Below are 26,755 nucleotides of genomic sequence, written 5' to 3' on the forward strand. Positions count from 1 at the left end.
TAAGCTGGGCAGTTGTGAGGAGCAAAGGCCCAGGTCAGTCAAAGTTGGCTCCTTCACTGCCCACCCCCCAAAGGACAATGTTGGAAAAGCCTCAAGTTCTTTGTTTTTTTTTTTTTTTTTGGATTTTCAAGACAGGGTTTCTCCGTAGCTTTTTGGTTCCTGTCCTGGAACTAGCTCTTGTAGACCAGGCTGGCCCCTAACTCACAGAGACCCGCCTGCCTCTGCCTCCCGAATGCTGGGATTAAAGGTGTGCGCCACCACCACCCGGCAAGCCTCAAGTTCTTGAGGTGCCTTGAATGAGGCCTGCTGTCCTGTCTGCTTTACACCTTAGACATCAGTTCCCTCCCTCGGACCTTGAGTGGGGGAGGCAGAAATTTGGGCCAACCTTAGGTCCTCAGGTCTAGGCCAAGAGAGGTGGTTCTCAGTTGATGGAGAGGTTGGGGAGGCCACAGCCCTGTGAAACCATGCGTAGACTGTCAGCGGATCTGTCTTTGCTACAAAAGCACCCAGAACCAGGCTGCTCTCTTGCAGGGATCTATCTTGTCAGGCCCCAGGTGTGGTGTCTCCAGGAGCCTGTGGGTGGGAGGCAGGAGACATCTCTGATGTCTAGCCCTCATAACCTGTTGTGACTTTAATACATGCAGCTGTCACACTTTTTATTAAGATTATTCTATCAGGCCGGGCGGTGGTGGCGCACGCCTTTAATCCCAGCACTCGGGAGGCAGAGGTAGGCGGATCTCTGGGAGTTGAAGAGCTAGTTCCTGGACAGGCACCAAGCTGTAGAGAAACCCTGTCTCGAAAAACCAAAAAAAAAAAAAAAAAAAAAAAAAAAAAAGATTATTCTATCAGATAGGGCCACAAGCCTTGGTTCTAGGGAGACTGCTTTGCTGGAAAAGCTGACTTCCTGTAGGGACCACCACCTAATAAACAGCAGATAGGGATGCTCAGAAAATGGTGTGTCCTAGTCCTTTTATTGTCAGGTTTAAAACTAGGGTCACTGGCTGGGGTTCTCTTTAGATCTTGAAGACCAAGGAGAGCCCGTCACCCAGGGGCAGGAGGCTGATGTAGACCCTGGTGTCTCGCAGGATGCGCTCATTCAGGTTCCGCACGCACTCAGCAGCCTTGTCCTTGGGTTTAGGATGCAGCACCTCTCCGCGCCACAGGACCTGTGGAGGGAGGGGCGGGCCATCGGGAGTGGGGGGGCGGGGGGCGGTGCCTACGGTGTTGGGAGGAGCCGATAGCAGCGGGAACAGAGCCCTGAGAGGGAGCCGTCTAGCTTCAGCTAGTCCTTACTCTGAGCACAGCGAGCACTCCTCCAGGGCGTAGCAGCTGCAAGCAGCGTTCGTAGTAGGCGGTGCAGTTCTCCTTGTCCGCATCCACCACCGCTACATCGAAGGTTCCGGCCTCTCCCGCCGCCAGGAGCTCATCTTGAGGGACAGAGCAGGTGCAGCTGAGCTGCGGTTCCGGTGGAAGGAAGCCCCTGCCCAAGGTTCAGGGTCTCCAAGCTTGGTCCCCCAGGTTGGACAGTGCAGATGCGCCCCCCCCCCCCCCCCCCCGCGCCGGTGCTTACCTAAAGTCTGCAGGGCGGGCTGCAGCCGAAGGTCGATCTTGTGCTCCGCTTCGGCCTGCGGAAGGAGGCCGATCAGACCGGCACGCCCCCGAATCCCCGAGCACGCGCAGCCGCAAGTGTGGGACTCTCACCTGCTTCCACAGGGGCCGCCCCAGCTCCGGGGGCTCCGTGTCCACCTCGCAGGTCACCACGCGGCCAGCCTCGGGAAGCGCCAGGGCTAGCGCCAGGGCGGAGTAGCCCGTGAAAGTACCTGTGGACCGGTACACTTACAGGCTCAGTCCAGGATGCGGGGCGGGACCTGTGAGCCGGGTTCCCAGCGACCTTGGCTGTGCGTCCCTACCCAGGTCCAGAGCTTTCTTGGCCTTGATGAGCCGCGCCAGGTTGGCCAGAAGCTGGGCCTGCTCGCAGGTCATCATGGAATCCCCCTGCGGCTGCTTCAGGGTCAGCTGTGTGTGGGGAGAGGGTGGTACCGTTCTTGCCAATCACCCGCCCCCGCACAGATTTTTGAATCCTGCAGGGGCGCGGTGGCAGGTGTGGCCAAGAGGGGACAGGTCTCAGGGAACCCGGAAGCCCAGGGTTCCCTGCCCAACCCAAGGTCACACAGCCACGTGAGATCCACCACGCTAGGAAATGAGGCGCCTGCTCTGGTCCCCCATTCCTACTGACCAGTCGCAGGCTCCGCAGCGCCGGGTGCTCCCGCATGGAGCGGCTCAGCAGATACTGCCACAGGGGACTGTCCTCGGGGGGCAACAGGCGCTGTTGTCTGGATCCCCACGAAGGCCACCGTCTCCCTGCCCGGGAAAGGGTGCCAGATCAGGGCCTGGGGTTTTAACAGGGTTCTAGGGCTCTACTCCGCGCCCTCCCATTCCCGGGACTGCCGCAGCTCACCCAGCAACAGACCAGTGGCGAAGGCGGCGCCCAGGGCGGCCGAGCCCAGGGCCAGCACCGCCGGAACAGATAGCCGAGGCAGTGACTGGGCCATGGTGCGGTAGCAGGCGGCGGTGAGGTGATCACGTGTGCTGGAGTAGCGGGGATGGGACTGTATCGAGCCTGGGCTCCACCTTGTCCAGGCCTGCCGGAAGAGCCGCAGCCTTCGGGCACCATCTGGTGACACCTCGCCGTATTGCAAGGTCGGGCTGGGAGAACTGCGCGCCACCCGGTGGCCTTATGCAGAACTGCGTCTGGCCAGAGAGCAAGCTCTGAGCCTGGGGTTCTTAACGGGGTCTGCTGTGTAATCGCCCCCTCCTGGCTGCCATAGTTGCTGAGGCTCCCAAGAAATATATGAGCATATGTCCCCGGGGTGGTTAAAACGACCGTGTGTCCAATGGAGAAGTTTAGAGAGACTTGAGGGACCCTTCCTGGAGAGGTACCCAAGTTAAGGGAACCAAGGACCTGATTTGGAGACCTGGGGGTGGGAGGGAGTTAGTGGGTTCTAAGACTGGGATGCTGGGTGTAGAATTTTGTGCCTATCCGTCTTTCTGAGTCTCAGTTTCCTTTTTGTAAAGCAGGGGTTACAGTCTTACCATGAAAGGCGTCAGATTTCTCACACACAGTAGGTGTTCAACAGTGGTAGCCACTGGTCGCAGAGGCCATCTTGGCAGGAGGCGTCTGAGTTCCCCTTGCAGAGCTATTCTACCAGACCAGTACTCCCTAGGCATTTATTGCATACCTACTGTATGCTGAGCTCTGATGGAAGGAAAGGCCCCTGTGGTTTGGGCTTGGAGACAACCGGACAGGCCCTAGTGTTACTAGCTCCTTTTCTACCTCCTGAAATCATGACTGGTCCTCACCTGACACAGCGCTGGATGGGGTTGTGAGCAAAAGCACAGGCACAAGCCTTATAGGCTATCAGCGCTATCTTTAAAAGACTTGCTGCAATCCGCAGGGTCCCTGAGGCGCTTGCCATGGAAGCCCGTTTCTTAACAACACTGGCCAGGCTCGGAGACCCTCCGAAGGCAGGCAAACTGGTGCAGGATGGGCGAGGGGCCCCAGTGGAGCTGAGTGGCTGGAATCCTGGGCCGGCCGCAGGAGGTAAGGGCAGGGGTTCCGGGCCAGGGAGCATTGCCTCCATTTTCAATTAGGGTAGATTGGCTTCTTGACCTATCGGCGTCTGCCTGGTACAGAGCTTTCTTTAGGCGCGTGGTGAGCTTTCCCAGCTGCTCCCGAAACCCACCCCTAGGACAAACTCTTTGTCCTCATTTCTCTGAACATCCCGTTTGATCCTGAAAATATCTCTAAGTTTGAGCCATGTTCTCCAGGTAAGGACCGTGGAAGGGGAAGTTCCTTAGCATAGAGCACACAGCAGACACTGTATGCTTTCGGAATGATGAGGTAGTCCCACTCAGTGGACAGTGGTAAAAACAGGGACAACGGAAGCCTTTACTGAGCACCTACTGGGTACCAGACGCTGTACACCCGGCATCCCTTGAGCAGTTACCGCATTGTTTCCATTTTCCAGAGGAGGAAAGGGAAGCCCTGAAGTGGCCACCTCATTGTCCAGCTGCCTTCTCTCCTAAATTCCCACCTTCATTACTTCTCTGGGACGCACACTGGGTGCCTCTCTCACACTGGGGATCCTCGTGGCCCACAGGTGCCTCCAGCCCGCGTACGGCACAGGGTGCCTCTCTCCCACTGGGGATCCTCGTGGCCCACAGGTGCCTCCAGCCCGCCTACGGCACAGGGTGCCTCTCTCCCACTGGGGATCCTCGTGGCCCACAGGTTTCCAGTGCACACCATAGCCTTCTTCCCCACCCTGGCTTCAGGCAGGAGCGGTGGGGGGAGGGATGCAGGCGAGGAGGGAGCCATGTCACCATATATCCCCGTCAAATTAAAAAACTAATTTGAAAAGATTAATGCCTTCCATTCTTGTTGCGTTGGCTCTGATACCTCTGGGCCTGCGGACGCTCTGCCTCCTGATTATTGAATTTTTATGGCCTGGTAATTAATTGCAGAGTCCCTGTTTTGTTCTATTTCTTTTTCTCTGACATTTTAATTTCAACAGAAAGCACTGGTCTCTATGCAGATTCTCTCTGGAGACCCTAATGGTCTATAAAACAGAATGACTTATACACGTGGCACCCACTTCAGTTGGCGAGCGATTGTTTGAAACCTTGCTGATCACGCAAAATTTAATTTTTCCACCTCCCTCCCCCTTTGCCCCTCATCTCTTGTCTCTTCCATTGCAGTGTCAGTACCTTCACTCACAAGGAAGGGAACGAGTGTCACCTCTGGCTCTGCTGCCGGGCCTTGTCGGTAGAACTGGGTCCATGCAGATAAATGGACATTCTTAGCCAAACTGGGTCACAGCTGTTCATAGACACAGGGCTGGGAGAGACCTCTGAGTTTTGGCCTGATGCCTCCCGCCTTCTCTTTCTTCCAGCCCTGCTAACACCACAGGCTTGATCTCTCTTCAGAGCCCCACCCCCAGCCCTGGGACTAGGCAGGCCTGAGCACAAGAAGACTGAAGATTAAATTGAGCTGAAGCGCTGGAAACTTGCATGTCTCCAGGAGCCAGGCAGGTGAGGCCGGTCAGGGGACGGTTCCCTGGGGCCTGTGTCACCATAGTGCTCCCCTTCTGCCAGAGGACACTACAACCGCTCAGAAAGAGAGCCGGGTGTGGCCAGGGTGTCTGGGTCTTGGTTTGATGCTTGCAAACCTCTGGGCTTGGTGTTTTAAACAGTCGGTGAGCCCGCAACTGCGTCTGATCCGGATCACCGGCTCCTATTCATTCCTGGAATCGAGCGGCGATGTGAGGACGTGAAGTGGATCCCTCAGGGTGGAGTGGGCCTCTGCGACCATCTGCCCATCCCTGTGTGGCCCCCCAGGAACCCTCTTCTTCCCTTTGGGCCCTGTGGGGTCTATTCCATATTTGGTTAGCTTCTCCTTCTCCTGGGCTTTCGAGACACCTTTGGATAGACTTCCAGTGCTTTCTAGTCCCTGTCTCTCATAGAGAGAAACTTGCAGTCTGACCCCATCACGTCTGGGTCACCTCTGCTAGACTCAGGGAAGGCAGCACCTCTTAACTGAGGTTTTGGGAGGCCAGGCTGAGACTTTGAGGACTCTAAAGGCAACTCAAGTGAATGGGTTGAGGCAAAGAGACCACAAAGCCGGGGTTTCTGGGTCCTTCAAACTGGCTGGGGCAGGGTGCCGGGTACGGGACCCATAGATTGGGTAACTTCTGTGCTTGCTGGCAACGGTCAAAACGCCCCAGTTTCCTCATTTGAGAGGCCAGACGAGGAAGCAACAACAGGGCTCTAGGGTTAGGCGAACGAGGGTTCAAGTGTGGCATGCTCTGCTGATCTCACTCCGGGTGAGGTCGGAAGCTCAGGTGGATGAAACAGGATCGTTCTGTTTTGGATCTTAGAGGTTTGGTGGCTGCTGTGTGGGGTATTGGGAGTGGAGCAGCCTAGTTAGAGGAAGCAGGGTCATTGCAGGGGGTGACCGTGAAGGGAATATTGAGACACCATCTTTCCTTTATAACTGCTTCCCATTCTTCATGAAACCAAGAGCCTTGTGGCAACTCCCCCTGCCACCATGAGGTACTGGGCCTCCATATCCACACAGTAACTGGCTGGATGACTATGAAGCCAAAACTGAAATTATGAGCCAAATAAACCATATTTCTTTCTCTCTTTCTTGTTTGTTTTTGTTTTTTTGTTTTGTTTTTTCGAGACAGGGTTTCTCTGTAGCTTTGGAGCCTGTCCTGGAACTCACTCTGTAGACCAGGCTGGCTTTGAACTCACAGAGATCTGCCTGCCTCTGCCAGAGTGCTAGGATTAAAGGCGTGTGCCACCATCACTGCCCGGCTAAACCATCTTTCTAACCCCCTTTCAAGATGGCCTCTCCCTATATATCCCAGGTTAGTCTTAATGTCTAGTCTTCCTACCTTAGCCTCCCAATTGCCAGAATTATAGGGGCCAATGCCATGCTGGTTTCTTTCTCTCTTTTGGTTTTTTTCTTTTCTTTTATTTCTTTTTTTCTATGATATTTACTGAGCTCTACATTTTCTCTGCTCCCCTCCCTGCCTCTCCTCTCCCCCATCCAATCCTCCCCCAAGATCCCCATGCTCCCAATTTATTCAGGAGATCTTGTCTTTTTTTTATTTTCTACTTCCCATGTAGATTAGATCTATGTAAGTCTCTCTTAGTGTCCTCATTGTTGTCTAAGTTCTCTGGGATTGTGGTTTGTAGGCTGGCTTTCTTTGCTTTATGTTTAAAAAGCACCTATGAGTGAGTACATGTGATAATTGTCTTTCTGTGTCTGGGTTACCTCACTCAAAATAATGTTTTCTAGCTCCATCCATTTTCCTGCAAAATTCAAGATGTCGTTATTTTTTCTGTTGTGTAGTACTCCATTGTATAAATGTACCACATTTTCCTTATCCCTTCTTTGATCGAGGGGCATTTAGGTTGTTTCCAGATTCTGGCTATGACAAACAATGCTGCTCTGAACATAGTTGAGCACCTGTCTTTGTGGCATGATTGAGCATCCTTTAGATATATGCCCAAAAGTGGTGTTATTTGGTCTTGAGGAAGGTTGTTTCCTAATTTTCTGAGAAATCACCACACTGACATCCAAAGGGGCTGTACCAGCTTGCATTCCCACCAGCAATGCAGAAGTGTTCCCTTTTCCCCACAACTTCTCCAGCCTAAGTTGTCATCGGTGTTTTTGATCTTGGCCATTCTTTCAGGTTTAAGATGGAATCTCAGAGTTGTTTTGATTTGCATTTCTCTGATAACTAAGCATGTTGAGCATTTCCTTAAGTGTCTTTCAGCCATTTTAGATTCCTCTGTTGAGAGTTCTCTGTTTAGGTCTGTATTCCTTTTTTTTTTTTAAATTGGATTATGTGTTCTTTTTTTTTAAAATATTTATTTATTTATTTATTATGTATACAATATTCTGTCTATGTGTATGTCTGCAGGCCAGAAGAGGGCACCAGACCTCATTCCAGATGGTTGTGAGCCACCATGTGGTTGCCGGGAATTAAACTCAGGACCTTTGGAAGAGCAGGCAATGCTCTTAACCACTGAGCCATCTCTCCAGCCCCCAAGAAAACTGTGTGAAGATGCAAATTTTTTTTTTGTGTGTGGTTTTTCGAGACAGGGTTTCTCTGTGGTTTTGGAGCCTGTTCTGGAACTAGCTCTTGTAGACGAGGCTGGTCTCGAACTCGCAGAGATCCGCCTGCCTCTGCCTCCCGAGTGCTGGGATTAAAGGTGTGCACCACCACCGCCCGGCGGATTATGTGTTCTTTTGGTGTCCAATTTCTTGAGTTCTTTTGACCGTGTTCTTTGCTTTACAGAAGCTTTTCAGTTTCAGGAAGTCCCATTTATTGTTTTTCTCAGTGTCTGTGCTGCTGGGGTTCTATTTAGGAAGTGGTCTCCTGCACCAATGGGTTCAAGTGTACTTCCCACCTTCTCTTCTATAAGGTTCAGTGTGGCTGGCTTTATGTTGAGGTCTTTGATCCATTTGGAGTTGAGTTTTGTACATGGTGATAGATATGGGTCTATTTTCAATTCTACTACATGTTGATATCCAGTTACGCCAGCACCACTTGTTAAATGTGCTTTCTTTTTTCCATTTGACTTTTTTTTGGTAGCTTCTTTGTAAAAAAATCAGGTGCTCAAAGATGTGTGGATTGATATCTGGGTCTTCTATTTGGTTCTATTGGTCCTCCTGTCTGTTCTTATGCCAATACCAGGCTGTTTTCAGTACTGTAGCTCTGTAGTAGAGTTTGAAGTCAGGGATTGTGATGCCTCCAGAAGTTCTTTTATTGTACAGGATTGTTCTGTCTTAGTTTTCTATTGCTCTGTCTTGAATGTCCACACATTTTTTTTTTTATTTTAAAAATACTAGTGCACAGTTGTGCATCAGTGAGGGAAGGCAACTCTGCCAGGCCAGGACTGGGCAACTGCTTTCTCTCAAGGTTGTGTGTGTGTGGTGGGGGTGAGGGGTAGAAGTTGTCAGCACAGTGCACTTCATTCTTTTGAGAGTCCCACATCTCAGAGGCCAGACATGACGTCTGGAATCCTCTGGTGCTTCTGGTCTCTCTGCCTTCGTTCTTGGCATCCAGGAGCTCACGTGGAGACTTCACGTTCTCACTGTTTTCAGGTAAGCTGGCTAGGAACTTCATCTGCAAGGTCCCCTTTGCCAGGTCGTTACCAAAAGAGTAACGTTGATGATAGAGGCCTTGGGGGCAAAATTCTGCCTGCCACAATCCACAATCTCCTGGAATGGTTATAAGGAGGCCGGCCGCCTCCTGCCTCCACCCTCCAATAAAGGGATTCAGACAGGACAGTGTGCTTCTCAGGGTCTGTTGATGACAAGCCACAGCGCCACCTTGTGGCCCACCTCAGTTTTGACTTTACAACAAACCATGATTATCTCAACAGAGCTTGGAGTGGTCCAGAGGCTCAGCCGGGAAGTCCTATCACCTCTTCTATTTCTCTTCCCCAAGACAGAGTTTCTCTGTGTAACAGGCCTGTTACAGTCCTGGCTATCCTGGAACTCGCTTTGTAGAACAGGCTGGCCTCGAACTCACTGAGATCCGCCGGCCTCTGCCTCCCCAGTGCTGAAATTATAGGTGTGTGCCACCACCACCCGGCCCACTTGTCCTATCTTAAGATTGTTCTTACTAAAACCTAGCTCCTACCACAGCCCTCCTGTCTCGGTGAGACTCCGCCACAACCACCGCCAAGGTAGTAGGAGTCATATTGCCTTTCTCCGGGATCGACACCATGCTGGTCGTCCCTGTTTGCTGGAACAGTATCTGATTGGCTGAAGAGTGCGCCCGTGCTTGATAGAGTAGTCACCATGTCCAGCTAGACCCTTTATTTTTCCATCTTCCTTGTAGAGAAAGCTTTTGCCCTAGCTGGAACTTGCAGCATCCCTGGTTTTTGCTGCCGAGAGCAGGCACCTGGTGTGGAATTCCAGAGCCGTACAGGGAATCCTGCCCGGAGTGTAAACGGGATAATAGCAGTTAATACTTAGATCAGCCTTTCTGAGTCCGGGTCACTCCTTAGGATTTCCTGTGGGCTCTTTAATCCTCACATCAATAGTGCGCCAGGTGCCAGCCATTTCATCCCCATCTCATCGAGGACTAAAGCAACTCGCCCCACACGGCGCAGCTTCTGAGTGGTAGAGATTTGAACCCATGTGCTCTGGTTTCAGGATTTACAGTGTCTGAGAGTCATACTAGCCTGCAGGAAACTCCTTCCTCATCATATGACTTCTCTTTGGGCAAGAGAGCTGCTTGAGCCCCAGCCGTATCAGATGATCAGGAGGGAGGAAGGGATGGAACCGGACTCATTCCCAAACAGTGTCCTGAGGTTCCCCACAGACTTCTACGTTTATTCTTTGGACAACAGTCGCATTTGTGACACTCTTGTGTCAACAGATACCTTTCATTTTTGTAATTATGAAAAAGCAGTTGTAACTTTAAAGTTGACAGAAAGGATGGTGGTTACTGGGCACAGTTACCACAGTGAAGACTCAGAGGTCAACCACTGACCGGAGGTCCCACAGCTGGGGAAGGGCCAAACAGGTAGGGCCCCAGAGAGATGCTAAGTGGAGCCCTCAGCAGGGAGGACCTCTCGGTAGACTTCCCAGCCTCTGGGAACACCCAGGACCACGGCTCAGATCTCTAGTGCTTTCTAGTCCCAGACCCATCAGGGTGGCACCAGCACGCCAGGCACTGGCTCCATCCATCCCACTAACGCCTGCATCAGCTGTGCTTGCTGCACTGCTGAGGCGGCCTCCTGCGCACTGAATAATTCAAGCCTGTGTAATGGGATAATGAATTTACTGACACGCCAGTGTGGTCTCAGTACTTACAGTCTAGAAATCCTGACTCCCAGGCCCACTGGGCAGGCGGGCGGGCAGGCTGTCCTAACATCAAGAAGCTGTTGCCCCAGCCCTCCCTAGGGAACTCGGCCTGGTAGAGTAGAAAGCCCATTTGGGTCTCACTGGTTCTCCTACTGCTGAGGGAAGTGGTCAGGGGTGGGGAGACCTGGTGGGACCTGTAATGGGGAGTAGAGCCAGACAGAACAGCAGAGATGGGTGGGGACACCCAGCCCCTCCTGCATGCCTTGCTTCTCTGAATCCAGGTTGAGGCTTTGTAGTCTTGTCCCTGTTCTGTGCTGGGGATTTGGGGTGGCTCTGAGCTCCTGGGGAGGAGACCTGCTTCCTTTCCTGCTAACTTAGTGCTTACCTGTCTCTAGTTGTGGAGGGTTGCTGTCCCTCTCTGAAGACAAGCACTCCCCTGGCAGGCAGGTAGGCGGGGAGGGCAGGTAGGCAGCGGGAGGGCAGGCAGGGAGGCGGGGCCTCTCCTCTCAGTCTGGACACAAGGTGACTGAGGAAGGGTTGGATGGCTGAGTGGAGGGTTCCCCAGCCTAGAGAAACGTGAACATTGAACATTGCGTGGTTCTGCAGCTCTGAGCCTCCCTCTGGCCCACCCTCCCCTCAGCTTTAACCTCCTTCCTTTCCTCTCTGCCTCCTGCCTGGGGCGCTGTCTGTGGGGACAGATTGCACAAAGACACTTTTCCTGACCTGACCCCTGCCAGCTAAGGACTCCAACAGACCACGAAGAGGAGCTCAGAGCCCACGAAGCTTGGCTTTGGCTCTGCTATGTGTCAGGAAGTCCTGTCCCTATGGGCCTCAGTTTCCCATCTGTATGGTGGTGAGAGGAGGCTTTCAGGGTCCCTTCAGGCTCCAGAGTCCTGGGGTGTGCCCTGAAGGGCAGGAAGTGTTCTCTGATTCTGCCCAACCCTGGCACACATGCTCACAGGACTCTTCCTAGGTGTGCCCCTGGGCATCCGGAAGCCCTAGAGGATTCTACTGCTCCGCTTTGTCCTCAAAGTGGAGACTAGGGAGGGAAAAGACTTCCTACGGCAGGGAACTGGGGAGCCACAGCTGGGGGTTGAATAGCTGTGTTAACGTGTGAACCAGAGGATATTGGTGCACTTGTGTGGGGACCCTTCTCTGAGAGACCTGGGGCAAGGTAAGGGCACAGGACTTTTGACTCAGGGTGAAAGGAACGTCCAGGGCAGGACCCTCATGTTGCCTCTGTGCCAGCTTTGGCCAGAGGCAGAGGTAGGCCGTGGCTGACTTCCGCTTGGGGGTCATCTGTGCCCTGGTCCAGCACAATGCTAGTACCCGCAGCTGCTGCTTGGAGCAGGAACTCGTCAGGACTATGCTGGTGGCTAAAAGACAGAGCGGGTGGTTTTCCTTGGTTTTCCCCATAGTAGCCAGGAGGCTCAGTCAGGGCAAGGGAAGCCATTACTTCCTCGGAGCCTGCTGGCCCTGCTCACTCGGTTCCCACCCTCTGTATCCCAGGTTCCAGGCAGGCAGGCAGGCTTTGCTGTCTTAGATCTTCTAGCTTCCCAGTCAGAGGTCCCAACCCAGCTATTGTGATAGTCTTGAACCTTGGAGCATTCTGTGTCCCCAGCTTGGTCTCTGGTCAACCATCTAGGACAGCATTTGAGAGGCTGTGAGTCTCTAGGCTGTACTAGGAAAGGACAGAGCTTCTCCTGGATTCTCCTGGAACTTGTTCCATCTCCCCAAAGCCTCCATGGGCACAGGCACAGGGTCTCAGAGATGCTCAAATGGCCCAGCTGCTTGAGTGGCTTGAGCCAGATGTTAGACATATACACTGGGAGTCTCTGTAGTGCATGATGGAGCCAGAGGGAGAAGTGCTGGATGAGTCCAGCTGCCTCCAGGTTGAGCAAAACGTGGCGCATTTGGGTCCATGTGTTTCAGAGGTAACAGAAACCTAGTGACTCAGAGTTACTGGGACCAGTGCCAGAATCATAGTCTCAGCATGGTGTCCTGGGGGAATTGTCTGCTCCTGGCCTCTCCCTCAGCTTGGAGTTTTGGGCAATGGCACCCCCCAGCTTGTGGGCTAGCATCCTCTTTGCATGCATTGCCCTTTCCTTTGGTTTACACTGTGTCCAGATTTCCTTTCCTTCTTCTGGATTGTGGGGGTGAGGGAGTCTCCTCTTCCTGCTTGCTTCTTTTTAACATTTACAATGACCCTATTTTGACATAAGGTCACATTCTGAAGTACTGGATATCAGGACTGCAAGCTATTGCATTATTCAACCCACAATCCACCATTTGAGGCCTCTTTCTATGTATCAACGGTTGTTTAGAGCACCAGAATTATGGGATGGATGGGCTTGCAACTAAAATACCAGTGAAAATGCGATGAGATAGGAATTTCCCAGAGCATCTCTCCAGGAGGTGGCTGCATGTGCTTGGAATTACTGATTTACTAAGTAACGTGGGCTTGGGATGGGGTCTAGAAATAGAGACAGAAATGTCCCAGTAACAGAATGAACTTGAACAATAGCAGGCGGTTTCTGTAACGCCTCCTGAGGTAGGGAGTCAGCTCGGGGTTTCCTTTGTGGGACTCCTTTCCTTTAAATGAACGTTGACAACTGAAAGACAGTCATAGTACTAGGTTGTGCTGGCTCCGTGTGCTTCTGTATGGCATAGCTTACTCCATCACAGCAAGACTGACTCTGAAGTGCCGTGTCCCGCTTGAGTGTCTGGTTTCCTTGCCCAGTCTTGGGGGCCAGAACACTTATTTTCTATCAGTTTCTTAGCACCATTCTTGGCACAAAGTAGGTACTTACAGATCTTAGCTCAAAGAATGAACACTGGAAAAAGAACAAAGGGATTTTAAATATCTATATAATGACTAAGGATTTAAAGATCAGTCAGCTTCAGAGTATCAGTGTTAGGGAAAATGCTGAAATCCCCTTTAGTCAGTGGGAGAGTCTAGAAGAGACAGAATTTCCAGAGACCAGGAACAAATTAAAATCGTTCTTACCAGGGAATAAGTGCTTCTCTGGGCAGCCTCAGATTCCCACAACTCGAATCTCTGTACATAAGAAGGAGGCAGAGATTATAAAGGTCACTAGGAAACTGGGTGGAGAGATGGCTCAGTGGTTATGAGCACTGGCTGCTCTTCCAGAGGATCTGAGCTCAATTCCCAGCACCCACACGGCAGCTCACAACTGTCTATAACTCCAGTGCAAGGGGATCTGACACTCTCACATAGACGTACATGCAGTCAAAAGCCCAATAAAATAAATAATTAAAAAACAGATTTAAGTTAACTACATAGGAAAAACTCAAAAGAGCAAACAGATATAATCGGAGGTGGAATTTTTAAAGTGAAAGGTTTGGGAAATTATAGCAAACATAGAAAGATGAAAAATGTACATGGAGTTAAGATATATTAAAGTTGGAATTAAAATCTTTAATATGTATCTATTCTAATTATTTGAAAGGAATTATAGAAATAAAGGGAAAGAGGCAATATTTAAAATAAGAGTAACATGATTTTCCAAGATTATTGAAAAAAATGTATGTCTGGTCAGGGGAGATGGCTCATTGTGTAAAGTACTTGCCACTAGCCTGATACCATGTTTGGGTCCTAGAAGCTATGCAAAAGCCAGATGTGGTAGCCCACATATATGTAATGCCAGCACCCCTATGGGAAGATGGGAGCTGGAGACAGGAGACTTCCCTGAGGCTCGAGGTCCCATACGCAGAGCCGAGTGAGGAAATACCCAGTTTCAAACAAGGTAAGTAGTGAAGACTGACACTCCATTTTTGGGTTTGTTCTATGATTTCTACACACACACACACCATGGCATGTGCACTCCTGCACTCACACATGAGCATGTGTGTACACATACACACACTCAAACACTAGACAAGAAAGCCCCCACAAATCTTAGTTTTGTGTGATGGTACATGCCTGTAATCCCAACGCTTGGGAGGTAGTGGCAGAACGGAGTTCAAGCCAGTTTCAGTGTTTGATGTGGGAGGTGATGTATGCTGTGGATATGTTTTATTGCCATTGGTTAATAAAGAAGCTACTTTTGGCCAATGGCTTAACAGAGTAAAGTCAGGCTGAAAGATATCTATCTATCTATCTATCTATCTATCTATCTATCTATCTCTATCTATCTATGGGGAGAGAGAAAGAGAGAGAGAGAGAAAGAGAGAGAGAGTCAGAGAGAAGCCATGTAGCAGCCTGCAGGAGACAGATGCACTGGAACCTTGCTGGTAAACCACAGCCACATGGTGATACACAGATTAATAGAAATGGGTTAATTTAAGATCTAAGAGTTAGCCAGAAATATGCTTAAGCTGTTGGCCAAACAATATTGCAATTAATACAGATTTTTGTGATTATTTTGGAAGTCTGGGTGGCTGGGAAATGAACAAGCAGCCTCCCCTAACAAATTGGTGCCAACATGGTCAACTAAATTCATGTAAAAACCTGAGAGAGCTTGAAAAGGAATTCTACACACACACACACACACACACACACACACACACACACACACACAGTTTAATGCAGCTTCTTGCTTTGTTTGTTGCTGGAAAGCAGATGCATGGCTCCTTTAAGAGGTGTCCTGACTCAGCTTTAGCAGTAAAATTGTGAAGCTAATTTAAAAAGTGTGATGGAGACTCCTTGGTTCACTGGCATGAAATGACTCTAAGTCTTTCAGGAGGTCTGGGTACAGAGCATTTAAATGGGGTCTGTTAGCAGCATGTTACAAATTGCTTAATGGTGACACAGACCTGCTGTGACCCTGAATCTAGGGTGCTGAGAGTGGCTCTCAGAGGCAATGAACATCCCTCTGCCATGTTGGATTGGGCAGAACAAGCAGGCAGGACTCCATGAGTTGGTCCTCGACATACCCACTTAGAATTAAAAAAAAAGAAGCATTCCTGATCAAAAAATAATTATAGATATGCATGCAAAAAAGACAAATTCAGACAGAAAAGACTTCTAAATGGGTCACTAAATGTTGGATAAATGTACATAGGCTTGGGAGAGAGAAGAAAAAGAGTATAGAGAGTCATAAAAAGAAGTAATTGTTTTAAAAAAACAAAACAAAGTCTTTAAAGAGACAGAGTATGGACAGTCATAGATTAAAGAAAAATAAACTACATAAAGATTGAATATACACAGAGGCTGGATTATAAATATTATTGTGTTTTTTTGAATTTTTTGACTGTGAAGGAGCTAAGTACAGAGAGGAATTTCATTGTATGGGCTGCTAAGCTAAACCAACATATATATATATTTTAACGGTATCTTGACTTCAAAATTTGGGTCTAAGGGTTTCTTGCTTTGGAAAAGAAGTTCTTCCTTTGTTTCCACAGAGAGAGAGAGAGAGAGAGAGAGAGAGAGAGAGAGAGAGTAGGCAGAGTCAGAGAGAAGCCATGTAGCTGCTTGCAGGAGACAGACACACTAGAACCTTGCTGGTAAGCTACAGCCACATGGCAATACACAGATTAATAGAAATGGGTTAATTTAAGATATAAGAGTTAGCCAGAAATATGGTTAGCTATTGGTCAAACAATAGTACAATTAATACAGATTTCTGTATGATTATTTTGGGAGTCTGGGTGGCTGAGAAATGAACAAGCAGCCTCCCCCAACAAGTGCTGTATTTTGCCCAAAGCAAATCTAAACTACATAAGACCTTGACTCAAGCTAGGCGGTGATGGTGGTGCATACTTTTAGTCCCAGCACTTGGGAGGAAGAAGCAGGCGGATCTCAGTAAGTTTGAGGCCATCCTGGTCTACAGAGCGAATTCTAGGATAGCCAGAGCTATACAGAGAAACTCTGTCTTGAGAAATGGGAAAAAATTCTCATCTATAGGAATTTCAATAATTTCATGCAAGTTGGATAAAAATAAATTAATATACACACATATATAGGCACCATATGTATAGTCACAAAGACAAGTACCAGAAAATAGAAGCTCTGAAAGAATGAGAAAAAACCATTACCACTTTTATTATTAGAGGAGATTAGTGGCTGATTAATAACAATGGTATCTACTGTAGCAATAAAAGAGAAATATTAACTTTGAAACAAACAAATTTATATCTATTCTATGAGTATGAGTGTTTGCATGGATATGCACCCTATGTGTGTAGTGCATGCAGAGACAGAAGAAGGTGTTGGGTTCTCTGGAACTGGAGTTGCAAACAGTTATAAGCTGTCAAGTGGGCTCTGGGAACGAAACCCAGGTCCTCCGTAAGAACAGTAAGTGTCATCTTTCCAACCTCAGAGTATTAACTTTGAAACAAGCTTAAAAAATGAAGTTAAGCCGGGCAGTGGTGGCGCACGCCTTTAATCCCAGCACTTGGGAGGCAGAGGCAGGCGGATCTCTGTGAGTTCGAGGCCAGCCTGGTCTACCAGAGCTAGTTCCAGGACAGGCTCCAAAGCCACAGAGAAACCCTGTCTCGAAAAACAAAAAAACAAAAAATGAAGTTAAGCCAGGCATGGTGGCACAGGCCTTTAATCCCAGCTCTTGGGATGCAGAAGCAGGAGTATTTTTCTGTGAGTTTGAGTCTAGCCTGGTCTAGGTATCAAATTCCATCCCATCTAGGACTACACAGTGAGACCTTGTCTCACAGCATAAAAGTAAAGTTAATTCAACAGACAAAAAAAAATGAATTGAAGATATGTTATCACCAGACCATGGTGATACACACCTTTAATCCCAACACTTGGGAGGCAAAGACAAGCGATCTCTGTGAGTTTGAGGTCAGCCTGGTCTACAGAATAAGTTCCAGGACAGGCTACAAAGCAACACAAACCCTGTCTTGTTTTCCCTACCCCACAAAAAAGCAAATAATGGTATTTATGTACAGTGGACTATTACCCATCCATAAAAATATGAAGTTCTGGCGTGTGTGGCAACAGGAATGGAACAAGACACTATGTTAAATGAAATAAGCCAGGAACAGAAAGATAAACATTCCCCCTCATTTACGGAAACCAAAATTGTCGATTAAGACAAAAAAAAAATCTGATTTCAAAAATGGGTAAATGAGGGCTGGGGAATCTAACACCATGCTAACGTGCATGGTTAGCATGCTAGAGGCCTTTGGTTCACCCTTAGTACCACTAACAGATAAATGGAAAAGAAATAAAGGGGAGGGAATGGGACAAACAAGCTGAGTAGGCATTCCTCAGAAGATACACAAACAGTGAGCAAATCTGTGAAGATGTCCTGCTACTGATCACAAAGGGAATGAGAATTAAATCCATGAGCGATCACCTCACCCTGGTCATAGTGACTCATAAAAAAGATGAAAAATGAGAGATGCTGGCCGGGCGGTAGTGGCGCACGCCTTTAATCCTAGCACTCGGGAGGCAGAGGCAGGCAGATCTCTGTGAGTTCGAGACCAGCCTAGTCTACAAGAGCTAGTTCCAGGATAGGCTCCAAAAAAACCACAGAGAAACCCTGTCTCGAAAAAACCAAAAAAAAAAAAAAAAAAAATGAAGGATGCTGGCATGATGCTGAGGAAGAGAAGCTCTCCCACACCGTCAGTGAGTATAAATTAGTAAAGCCATTTGGGAACCATATGGAGGTTCTTAACACACATGAAACAAGTTGGGTGTGGTGGTACAGGTCTGTAGTTCCAGTATTCAAGAAGTTGAGGCAGGAGGATTGGGCATTTGAGGTTAGGTAGACTATCTCAAACAAACAAAAATTCAAAATAGAATTCCCACTTGATCTACTGACCACACTCTGGTTATATATACGAAGGAAATGAAACATTATATTTAAACATATATGTTTTTTCAGTGCTATTTATAACAATCAAGATTACAAAGCCAACCAAGATGCCAGTGGAGGAATGAATTAAAAATGAGTTGTGCATATACAATGGGAATTTTATTCCTCCGAAAAAGCTAGTGAAATTTTATCATTGTGCACCATAAATAGAGCAAGACACTATGTTAAGTGAAATAAGCCAGGCACAGAAATTTATTTATTTTTTTAAATATTTATTTATTATGTATACAATATTCTGTCTGTGTGTATGTCTCAGGCCAGAAGAGGGCACCAGATCTCATCACAGATGGTTGTGAGCCACCATGTGGTTGCTGGGAATTGAACTCAGGACCTTTGGAAGAGCAGGCAGTGCTCTTAACTGCTGAGCCATCTCTCCAGCCTCCAGGCACAGAAATTTAAACAGGATATGTCATTCCTAATTTATGGAGGCTAAAAATATTGATCCCAGTAGAGAAGCGAATAGAACAGAGGCCAGGAAAGGGGGATGGGTACTACTCACAGAGGGAGAGTTTCTAAGGCTACCAATACCACAATGGGGCCTCTATAGTTTACAGCAGCTACACACTTTAAAACTACCAAAAGCAAGGGGGCTCTCAGCACACAGAAATAATAATTAAGGAGCCTGGAAATGTTAGTAACTATATTTGATTATTATGTATTATGTACATGTATTGAATTACCACAGTGTATCCAACAATGTCAACTTTTAAAAAAAATTAGGCAGCTCTAGGCTTTAACCAGAATAAAACTATCTTTTAAGAATGAGCATGAGGTTGAAGAGCATTGAACATATCTCCACATGAAGACACACGAGAATGCTAACATGGTTTACTATGGCCAAGGACTGGCTTTCAGTGGTGTGAGATCCTGGGTTTGATCATCAGCAATGGAAGCAAAAGCCCCTCTTCCAAAACAGGAGGTGGGGAAAAGCAGAAAAAAAGAGAGGCAAGTAGAAACAAAAATCCAAAAAAACCCCAATAACCCCCAATTTCAATCAATTAAAGAATGCAAAAAAGAAAAATCCTTAGAAAATAGGACACCCCCCAAACACTCAAGATCAGATCACAGAAATACAACCAAATGGGTTTGTGATCTCTATAAATAAAACCAGACTGACTTTTCCAGACAAGGGTATAGACTGAAATATTTAAATATTTACCTATGAAAGCATAGTGGGGCCATTTGTGGGGAGGAAGGGGAACCAGTGCAGACAGGAGAGGAGGGGGAGGGGTCAGGAGTACAATATGTGTGTTTGCAAATGACACAAGGAAGCCATCAGCTCATTCACTAAAAAATTAACAAATGAAAAAAGCATAAACTACCAGACTGGATTTAAAAAGATTGTGAGGCTTGTCAGTTAAGAGCGAGCACTGCTGTTACAGAGGACCCGAGTTCGGTTTCCAGCACCCACACTGGGTGGCTCACAACCACCCTTACCTCCAGCTCCAGGAGATTTGTCTCCTTCTTCTGACCCCTGTATGTACCTGCACTCGTATCTATATATACACCCAAAATAATCTTAAAAAAAGATTAGCCTACTTCTCATAGTCCTCTCAAGTGGAAGACAGATGAGAAGGAAGTCCCACAGTGAAAAAGAATCAGGGATGTGATGTGGGAGTGTCATATATCAGTCTGTTGATTTCATTGGCTAAGTAATAAACAAACTGCTTGGGCTCATAGCTTAGAACATAGGTGGGTGGAGTAAACAGAACAGAATGCTGGGAGGAAGAGGAAGTGAGCTCAGACTGACAGCTCTGCTCTCTGGAGCAGAGATGCCATGCTCCCCACTCCCGGGCAGACACACGCGATGAAGCTCCGACCCAGGATGGACGTAGGCTAGAATCTTCCTGGTAAGTGCACCTTGGGGTGCTACACACAGATGATTAGAAATGGGCTAAATTAATATGTGAGAATTAGCCTAGAAGAGGCTAGAGAGAAATGGGCCAAGCAGTGTTTAAATGAATACAGTTTGTGTGTTGTTATTTTGGGCATAAGCTAGCCGTGCAGGCGGCCGGGGTGCTGGGGACGCAGCCCCGCCGCTCTTATTACTACAGGGATGTGCTGCTGAAGAAAGCTACTTTTCTCATGCTAATGTCAGGAAAAATAGATTTTAAGACAATGCTGCATCACAAGAGACAGAGTGTGAATGTAATAAAATTAAAATTTGACAAGAGAAAATTAGAGGTGAAGTCATATATACCTAATAATACAGGTTCAAAATATATAGATTTCTTTACTATTTTTTGATTTATTATTATTATTATTATTATTATTATTATTATTTTAACTATGTATAGGTACATACATTTGCACATGAGTAGGTTCCAGAGGCCAGAGGCATTTGATTCCCTTAGCTGGACTTCCAGATGGTTGTGAACTGTCTGATGTGGTGCTGGGCACTGACTCTGGAAAGGCATTGAGTGCTCTTCAACACTGCGCCATCTCTCTAGTTCCAAATTATTTATTATTATTGCTTTTGTTGTGACAAGTGCCCGAGAGAATGCTTGCATAAGTAGCTTTCTCTTTTCCCTCTTTTTCAATGAGATGGAGCTATTGGCATCCAGAGCAGCTGTTCCAATTTTGCTCCTTCCTGGAAACATCCTCTTGGATACACCTTTAGATACATCTTTTAGTATTTCTCAATCCAGGCAAGTGGACAAGATTAACAAGTCCACTCCTCATCATCTTGACACCCAGACATATCTCCTTGAAGTCCCACAAGGGCCCATGTTTATCTCATAGTGCAAATATGCATTCAGCCCATCTCCAAGAATTGCTGCAATCACTGTTCAAAAGTCCAAGTTCAAAGTCTCCTGAGAGACTCAAAGCATGCTCTCAGCTAGGAGCCCTGAAAAGAAACAAACAAAAACAGCCTAGAGGCTTTCAACATGTGATAGTACTAGGCATTCCCATGCTGAAAGAGGCAGATTGAGGCACAGATAGGAAACAATACAGAAAGACCAAGACTCAGCGGAACAAACATTAGCAGGGTCACGTCGTAGGCCTGGCCAGCAGGGCACATAGTAGGTAATGTAGGCTTCCACCGGCAGGGGCAGCTCCCACAGGGCATACAGTGGGTGATGTGGGCTTCCACAGGCAGGGGCGGCTCCAGCTCTAGGGTTTTGCTAGCTGCAGGAGAAAATTAATCACTTACTGACATCTTGTGCTGTAGCTTCAAAATATGTAACGTTCCTTTTCAAACGAGGTAAGTTTTCTTGTCACTGTGTGTCCTAGTCACACTTCTATTGCTGTGGAGAGACACCACGACCACGGCAACTCTTATAGGAGAAAGCATTTAATTGGGGGCTGTCTACGGTTTCAGAGTTTTAGTCCATTGTCATCACAACGGGAAATATGGTGGCACACTGGAGCAGTAGTGGAGAGCTGTGTCTTGGTCCACTGACTGGGTCTGGTGTGGACTTTTGAAACCTGAAAGCCCACCCCCAGTGACAAACTTTCTCTGACAAGGCCACGCCTCCTAATCCTTCTCAAATATTGCCATTTCCCTATGACTAAACATTCACATATATGAGCCTATGGGGTTATTCTTATTCAAACCACCACAGTGTGGCAAAATACCCGAGGGAAACAAATTAAGTTATAAAAATACCTCCATTCCGACTTTTGTTCCAGAGTCTCATTATAAACCTGGCCAAAAGCAGCCAGAAAAAACAACGCAACAGCTTGAATGTTGGACTGCTTTGAGATTTCCTCTGCCAGATTAATTAGGCTATTGTGTGGTGGAGTAGACAGGATGAATGCCAATCTAGATGGCTTTCTCCTTTCTCATTTTTTTCTGTCTGAATCTCAAACCTTTGAGATGTAACACAGCTATTCAGAAAGGGTCTCCTCCACTACATGGGTTAATCTTGTCTGGAAACCTTCATAGCCAAACCCAGAGGCCTGATACGCTAACCTAGTTATTTCCTAAGTTGATGAAGTTAGTGATCAAGGTGGACCATCTTATCAGATACATGGTTTGCAAATATTTTCTATTCTGTAGGTTTGTATTTTATCATATTCATCTTACCTTTTTTATTTTGCTATTTTGATTATTTGCTCCTTTAGTTACATGTCTGTGAGTCTTTGTATTGTGTGGGAATATGCATATTAACACAGGTGTTTGTGGAGGTCAGAGGCATCAGAGCCCTTGGATCTGGGGTTGCAGGCAGTTGTGAGCTACCCGACATTGGCTCTGGAATCAATTCAGGTCCTCTGCAAGAGGACTTGCTTTTAATTGCTGAGTGGCTCTCCAGCCTTGGTATTTTCTCTCTATTGATACTGTGCTTAGAGCCTAAGGTTCAATTGAAATTTCTTTGATGCTCATTCTTTTGGAGCCGTAACTAGGAACCTCTACTAACTCCAAGATTGTGAAAATGAACCTTTCTCCTTCCTTCTTTCCTTCCTGCCTTCCTCTTTTACTTCTTCCTTTCTCTGTCTCTCTCTGTCTTTCTTTCTTCCTCGGATCTCATGTAATCCAGGCTGGCCTCAAACTCACTATGCAGCTGAGGATGACCTTGAACTTCTGCTCTTCCTGTGTCTACCTCCAAGAGCTGCGATTACAGCTGTGCACCACCCAGTTTATGTTGTGCTAGAGAAGCACTCTCCTGAGCTACATACCCAGTCCCTTTTGGAACAGAGTTTGCTACATAGCCTAGGCTAGCTTCAAATTTGAAATCCTCCCCACAAGTGCTAGCGTTACAGGCATGGACCATGTTGTTGTTGTTTAAAGGTAATTTTGGCTGGGCCAGGCTGATGTGTCCAACCAGCCTGCCAACTGCTGCAAAGAATCCGTGTTCTGATGGGGCTACACTGCATGTGCAATCTCGCCTCTGTGGAGTGAGTACGCCTGCAGGCAGCTGGTCCACATGGCTGCTCGTGCTCATCTGGCGTTGCTGTGTGGGTCCATTGGTGTGGTCCACCGTGGCTGCTCAGTGGTTGCCTATGGGCTGTATGAGAATGTATAAAGCACAGGATAGCACACATGTAGTTCAACACAAAGCCATAAGCTTAGATAAAACATTATTGGAGTTTTTTTTTTTTAACTCAGTTGTATGATTCTCAAGTATGAACTCTGTTGAGGGCATCACGTTGGCACATTGAAAGAGTGGACATATCTGCAAGACCCTTCTAATGTTCTTTTTCAATTTTACATACCATCCTCAGTTTCCCTCCCTCCTCTCCTCTTGTTCCCTCCCCCCACCTCCTTCTACCCCTTCTAAGGTTCTTATGTGACCCTAGTAATGGGTGACTCAAGGAGCAGATGTGAGACCAGGATTTTAGTGAAAGCCGTTTCGTGGGGGCAATGCAGGAGTGATGCTGGCGGGGACAGCGGGTCCTGAGCCGGGGAGGGTAACACAGTGGAGGACTGTTCTGATGAAGAGAGGTGACAAACAGCCCGCGCGCTGCCCTTTGGAGACCCTGGGAGAGCATAGTACAGCACTTCTCACCCTTCCCTCCGCCGACAATTCATCTCTTAGTGTTGTGGGACTTTCCCGGGCTCTGCAGGATGCCAGTAATAACCTTCCAACCAAAATGTCTCCAGATGTTATCAAATGTTTCCCATGGGAGCAAAATCACCCCTGCCAAGACATGGCAGGACATGTCTCAGAGTCACCCCATCTAAGAGGCAAGGGCCTCTCCATCATTGTCTTGGGGTTGCTTTTGAGGAGGTTCAAGGCCCACACTCCTGACCTATCCTGAAAGTCAATTAAACCTGGTCCTCAGCAGGAGGAGGTGCACAACGGTGGGATCGTTAGCAGCTTTGTGACAGTTGTGGTAAGAGGAAGGGGGCATCTACCCTTCAGGTGAGTGGACCCTGCCACTCTGGAAGCCCACGTTCCTGGGGCCTTGTAAAACAAGCATGCAAGGACCACGAAAGGCAGGCCACCCCAAGGCAAGGCTCCGGCCCTCAGCTCTGTTCTGAGTTCCTTACTGTATCATGGCCCTGGCTCAGGACCTGCAGGAGAGGGAAGAGTGGCAGGAGGCTGACAATGCAGCGAATGATGCGACTTTCCTTGTTAGGAAATGCTGAGCTGTGCCCACAGGTCAGCTCTGATTCCTGATCTACCTGCAACCTTTCGGGACGTTCTTCTTTTCCAGTGTGCTGTGTGGCTTTGATCAAGGCACATGCCCTCTCTGGTCATCGGCTTCTTTTCCAAAGTAACCTTGAAAGGTCCTTACAACTCTAGTGGCTGCTGAGAGTCCAGGGAGGCAATGGGAGCCTCCAGGCAGCAAGAAGGAGAAGCCTGGCCAGAAAACACCATTTCTGATAGCCTAGCCCCTTGTGGTGCTGCTGGCCTCTGATCTCTGAGCATTTCCTCAGCACGCCTGACACCAGCCCCCGGTCACAGGCTTGCGCGGCCCCTTGCTCACTCACAAGCATCTGTTACAGCATTTACCACGTTAATAGATTCTCTCTGAGAACGAGGCAGGTGTTCACCACCCAAGCCAGAAAACATCAAAATCACATGCTCTCTGAGCCTTTCTGTAGCGGGCAATCGAGTTTAGAATGACTCATACAGTCTAGCAGATAATAAAACACACATAACGTTTGCTTTAGGGGACAGGTGAGGGCATTTTGTGCTGTGCAGGGGAGAAACAAAAACTCTGTCTATTTGGAAGTCAGGTAATTGAATACAGATGGGCGGAGGTAAATGAAAGAATTTAGCAAATATCTCTGTGGAATAGCTAATGGGAATGAGACAGAATAGGAAATTAAAAATTATTCGAAGCAGATGGACCATTCTTTTGAGTTTTTAAAAATTTATTAGGGCCAAGGAAAAATGTGTCTGTTTATTTTCTATAGCCATGAAATTAATGGCTTGGTGAGTTTTGCTTGGGCAATTTTATGACTGCTGTGTCATCTGTCATAATTTGGGGGCTGTTTGATATGGATTTATGAATGTCTCCACCCCTCACCCTCCCTGATTTATAGGTGCGGGTCACATGTGAGTGAGGGCTGTCTGATTTTGAGAGTTCCATGCCAGTGGCAGCTCAGCCAGGCAGACCCTAGGTAGGCAGGGATTTCAGGGGTCTTTTTACCTAAATATGAGTGGAGAGGAGACAGAGGGTCACACTGAGGCTGTGGGAACTGGACCTGACCTGGCTGAACTCTGCCTGGGCTGGAGAGGAGGTGTGTGGCCAGGAAGGCCAGCCCACACTGCTCGTGTTCTTGACTCTTGACTGGGAGCTGAGGGGTACATTGCTGCAGTCTCTATCTGGAGCCTTGGACCCTCCCATCTACTGTGGTCATCATATGCCCTAAGATCTAAAGCTTAGGGAAAGAGGGGAAAAATCTCATTATTTGGGGATCTTTGTGGCCTGGAGTTGTGGTGCCAACGTATTCTCTACGTGAGGTGTAAACACTGGGTTTTGAGGTGGGTGGACTGGGTCTATTTTCATCTCGGTCCTCCTTAGCTGTGTGGCTTTGGGCTGGCCGCTACCCTCTCTGACCCTGTTTTCCCTCCTCTCCAAAGGTGGAGTAGAAACTTCTCATGTTAGAAAGGTTTTGGGGATCACCCTCAACATGAACCCAGCAGAGAAGTGGCAAGAAACAACCTGTCATCTCAAGAAGTATTTCCCTCCGGCAGATGGGGAAACTGAGGCACAAAGACTGCTATGTGATTTTCTGAGGTCACATCCCTAGAGCTGATTGGGGTTAGCTTTTCTCTATGGCTCTGGCTTCCTCAGTTGTGATGTGGCAGGCCCCTGGTACAATGGATTAGAGTATCCACCTGTTACTATATCCCCTGTACTCTCTGCCTAGGGTCTTGTTTCATTGCCTACCTGGTCTGCAGGTGAGGAAACCCTGTGAATTGTTAGAAACAATCAAAAAAATCTTGGTGTAGCACAAAGAAACAAACAAAGAAAAGTAGCTTAGCAAGGTACACCTTGAAAAAAGGGTATACCAGAACCCACACCAGGCTAGCAAGCACAGATGTATTTTATCCTAACATAGGTGACTGCATCTGAGCCCATTGGTAGGAGCTTGACTTCACAATCTGATGCAGTCAGATAAAGGGTAAGGAATATGAGTCCTTGCCCAGTTAACCCTTGATAGAAGAAACTGTTTCTCAGAGTATGAGTAGTGTGTATGTGTGCGCACGTGTACGTGTGTGTGTATGTGTGTGTGTGTGTGTGTGTACATGAATTTCTTATTTCTGTTTTTTTTTTTGATTTTTCAAGACAGGGTTTCTCTGTGTAGCCCTGGCTGTCTTAGAACTCACTCTGTAGATCAGGCTGGCCTTGAACTTAGAGATACCAGTCCACGCTTCTCTGCTGTGGGACAATGGTCTTGTACCCTGTAAAGATTTGTCACTTATATTGGTTTAATAAAATGCTGATTGGCCAGTAGCCAGGCAGGAAGTATAGGTGGGGCAACCAGAATAGGAGAATTCTGGGAAGAGGAAAGGCTCAGTCTGCAGTCGTCACCAGACACAGAGGAAGCAAGATGAGAATGCCTCACTGATAAAAGCTGCAGGACCGGGTGGGACAGAAACCTCTGTCAACACTTCTCTCTGTGTTTGTGTACTGGTCTGGTACACTGGGTATCAGGGTTTTTCTG

The 26,755-nt window shown here is 47.8% G+C and overlaps 1 protein-coding gene across 1 annotated transcript; it reads right to left on the reverse strand.

Annotated features, from left to right (window-relative positions):
* Positions 1-952: 952 nt before the first annotated feature.
* LOC121438682 (catechol O-methyltransferase domain-containing protein 1) lies at positions 953-2,599 on the reverse strand. Its single transcript, XM_041639063.1, has 7 exons — positions 2,459-2,599; positions 2,237-2,361; positions 1,911-2,016; positions 1,702-1,820; positions 1,571-1,625; positions 1,294-1,427; positions 953-1,166 (listed from the first exon to the last, which is right to left on the reverse strand). The coding sequence occupies exons 1-7, from the start codon at positions 2,550-2,552 to the stop codon at positions 1,014-1,016; spliced, it is 786 nt and encodes a 261-aa protein (XP_041494997.1). The 5' UTR covers positions 2,553-2,599; the 3' UTR covers positions 953-1,013.
* Positions 2,600-26,755: the final 24,156 nt, after the last annotated feature.

This window comes from Microtus oregoni, unplaced genomic scaffold, assembly GCF_018167655.1.
Source record: "Microtus oregoni isolate MIOR12 unplaced genomic scaffold, Mior012 000056F_ref0000123, whole genome shotgun sequence".
Taxonomy (NCBI): Eukaryota; Metazoa; Chordata; class Mammalia; order Rodentia; family Cricetidae; genus Microtus; species Microtus oregoni.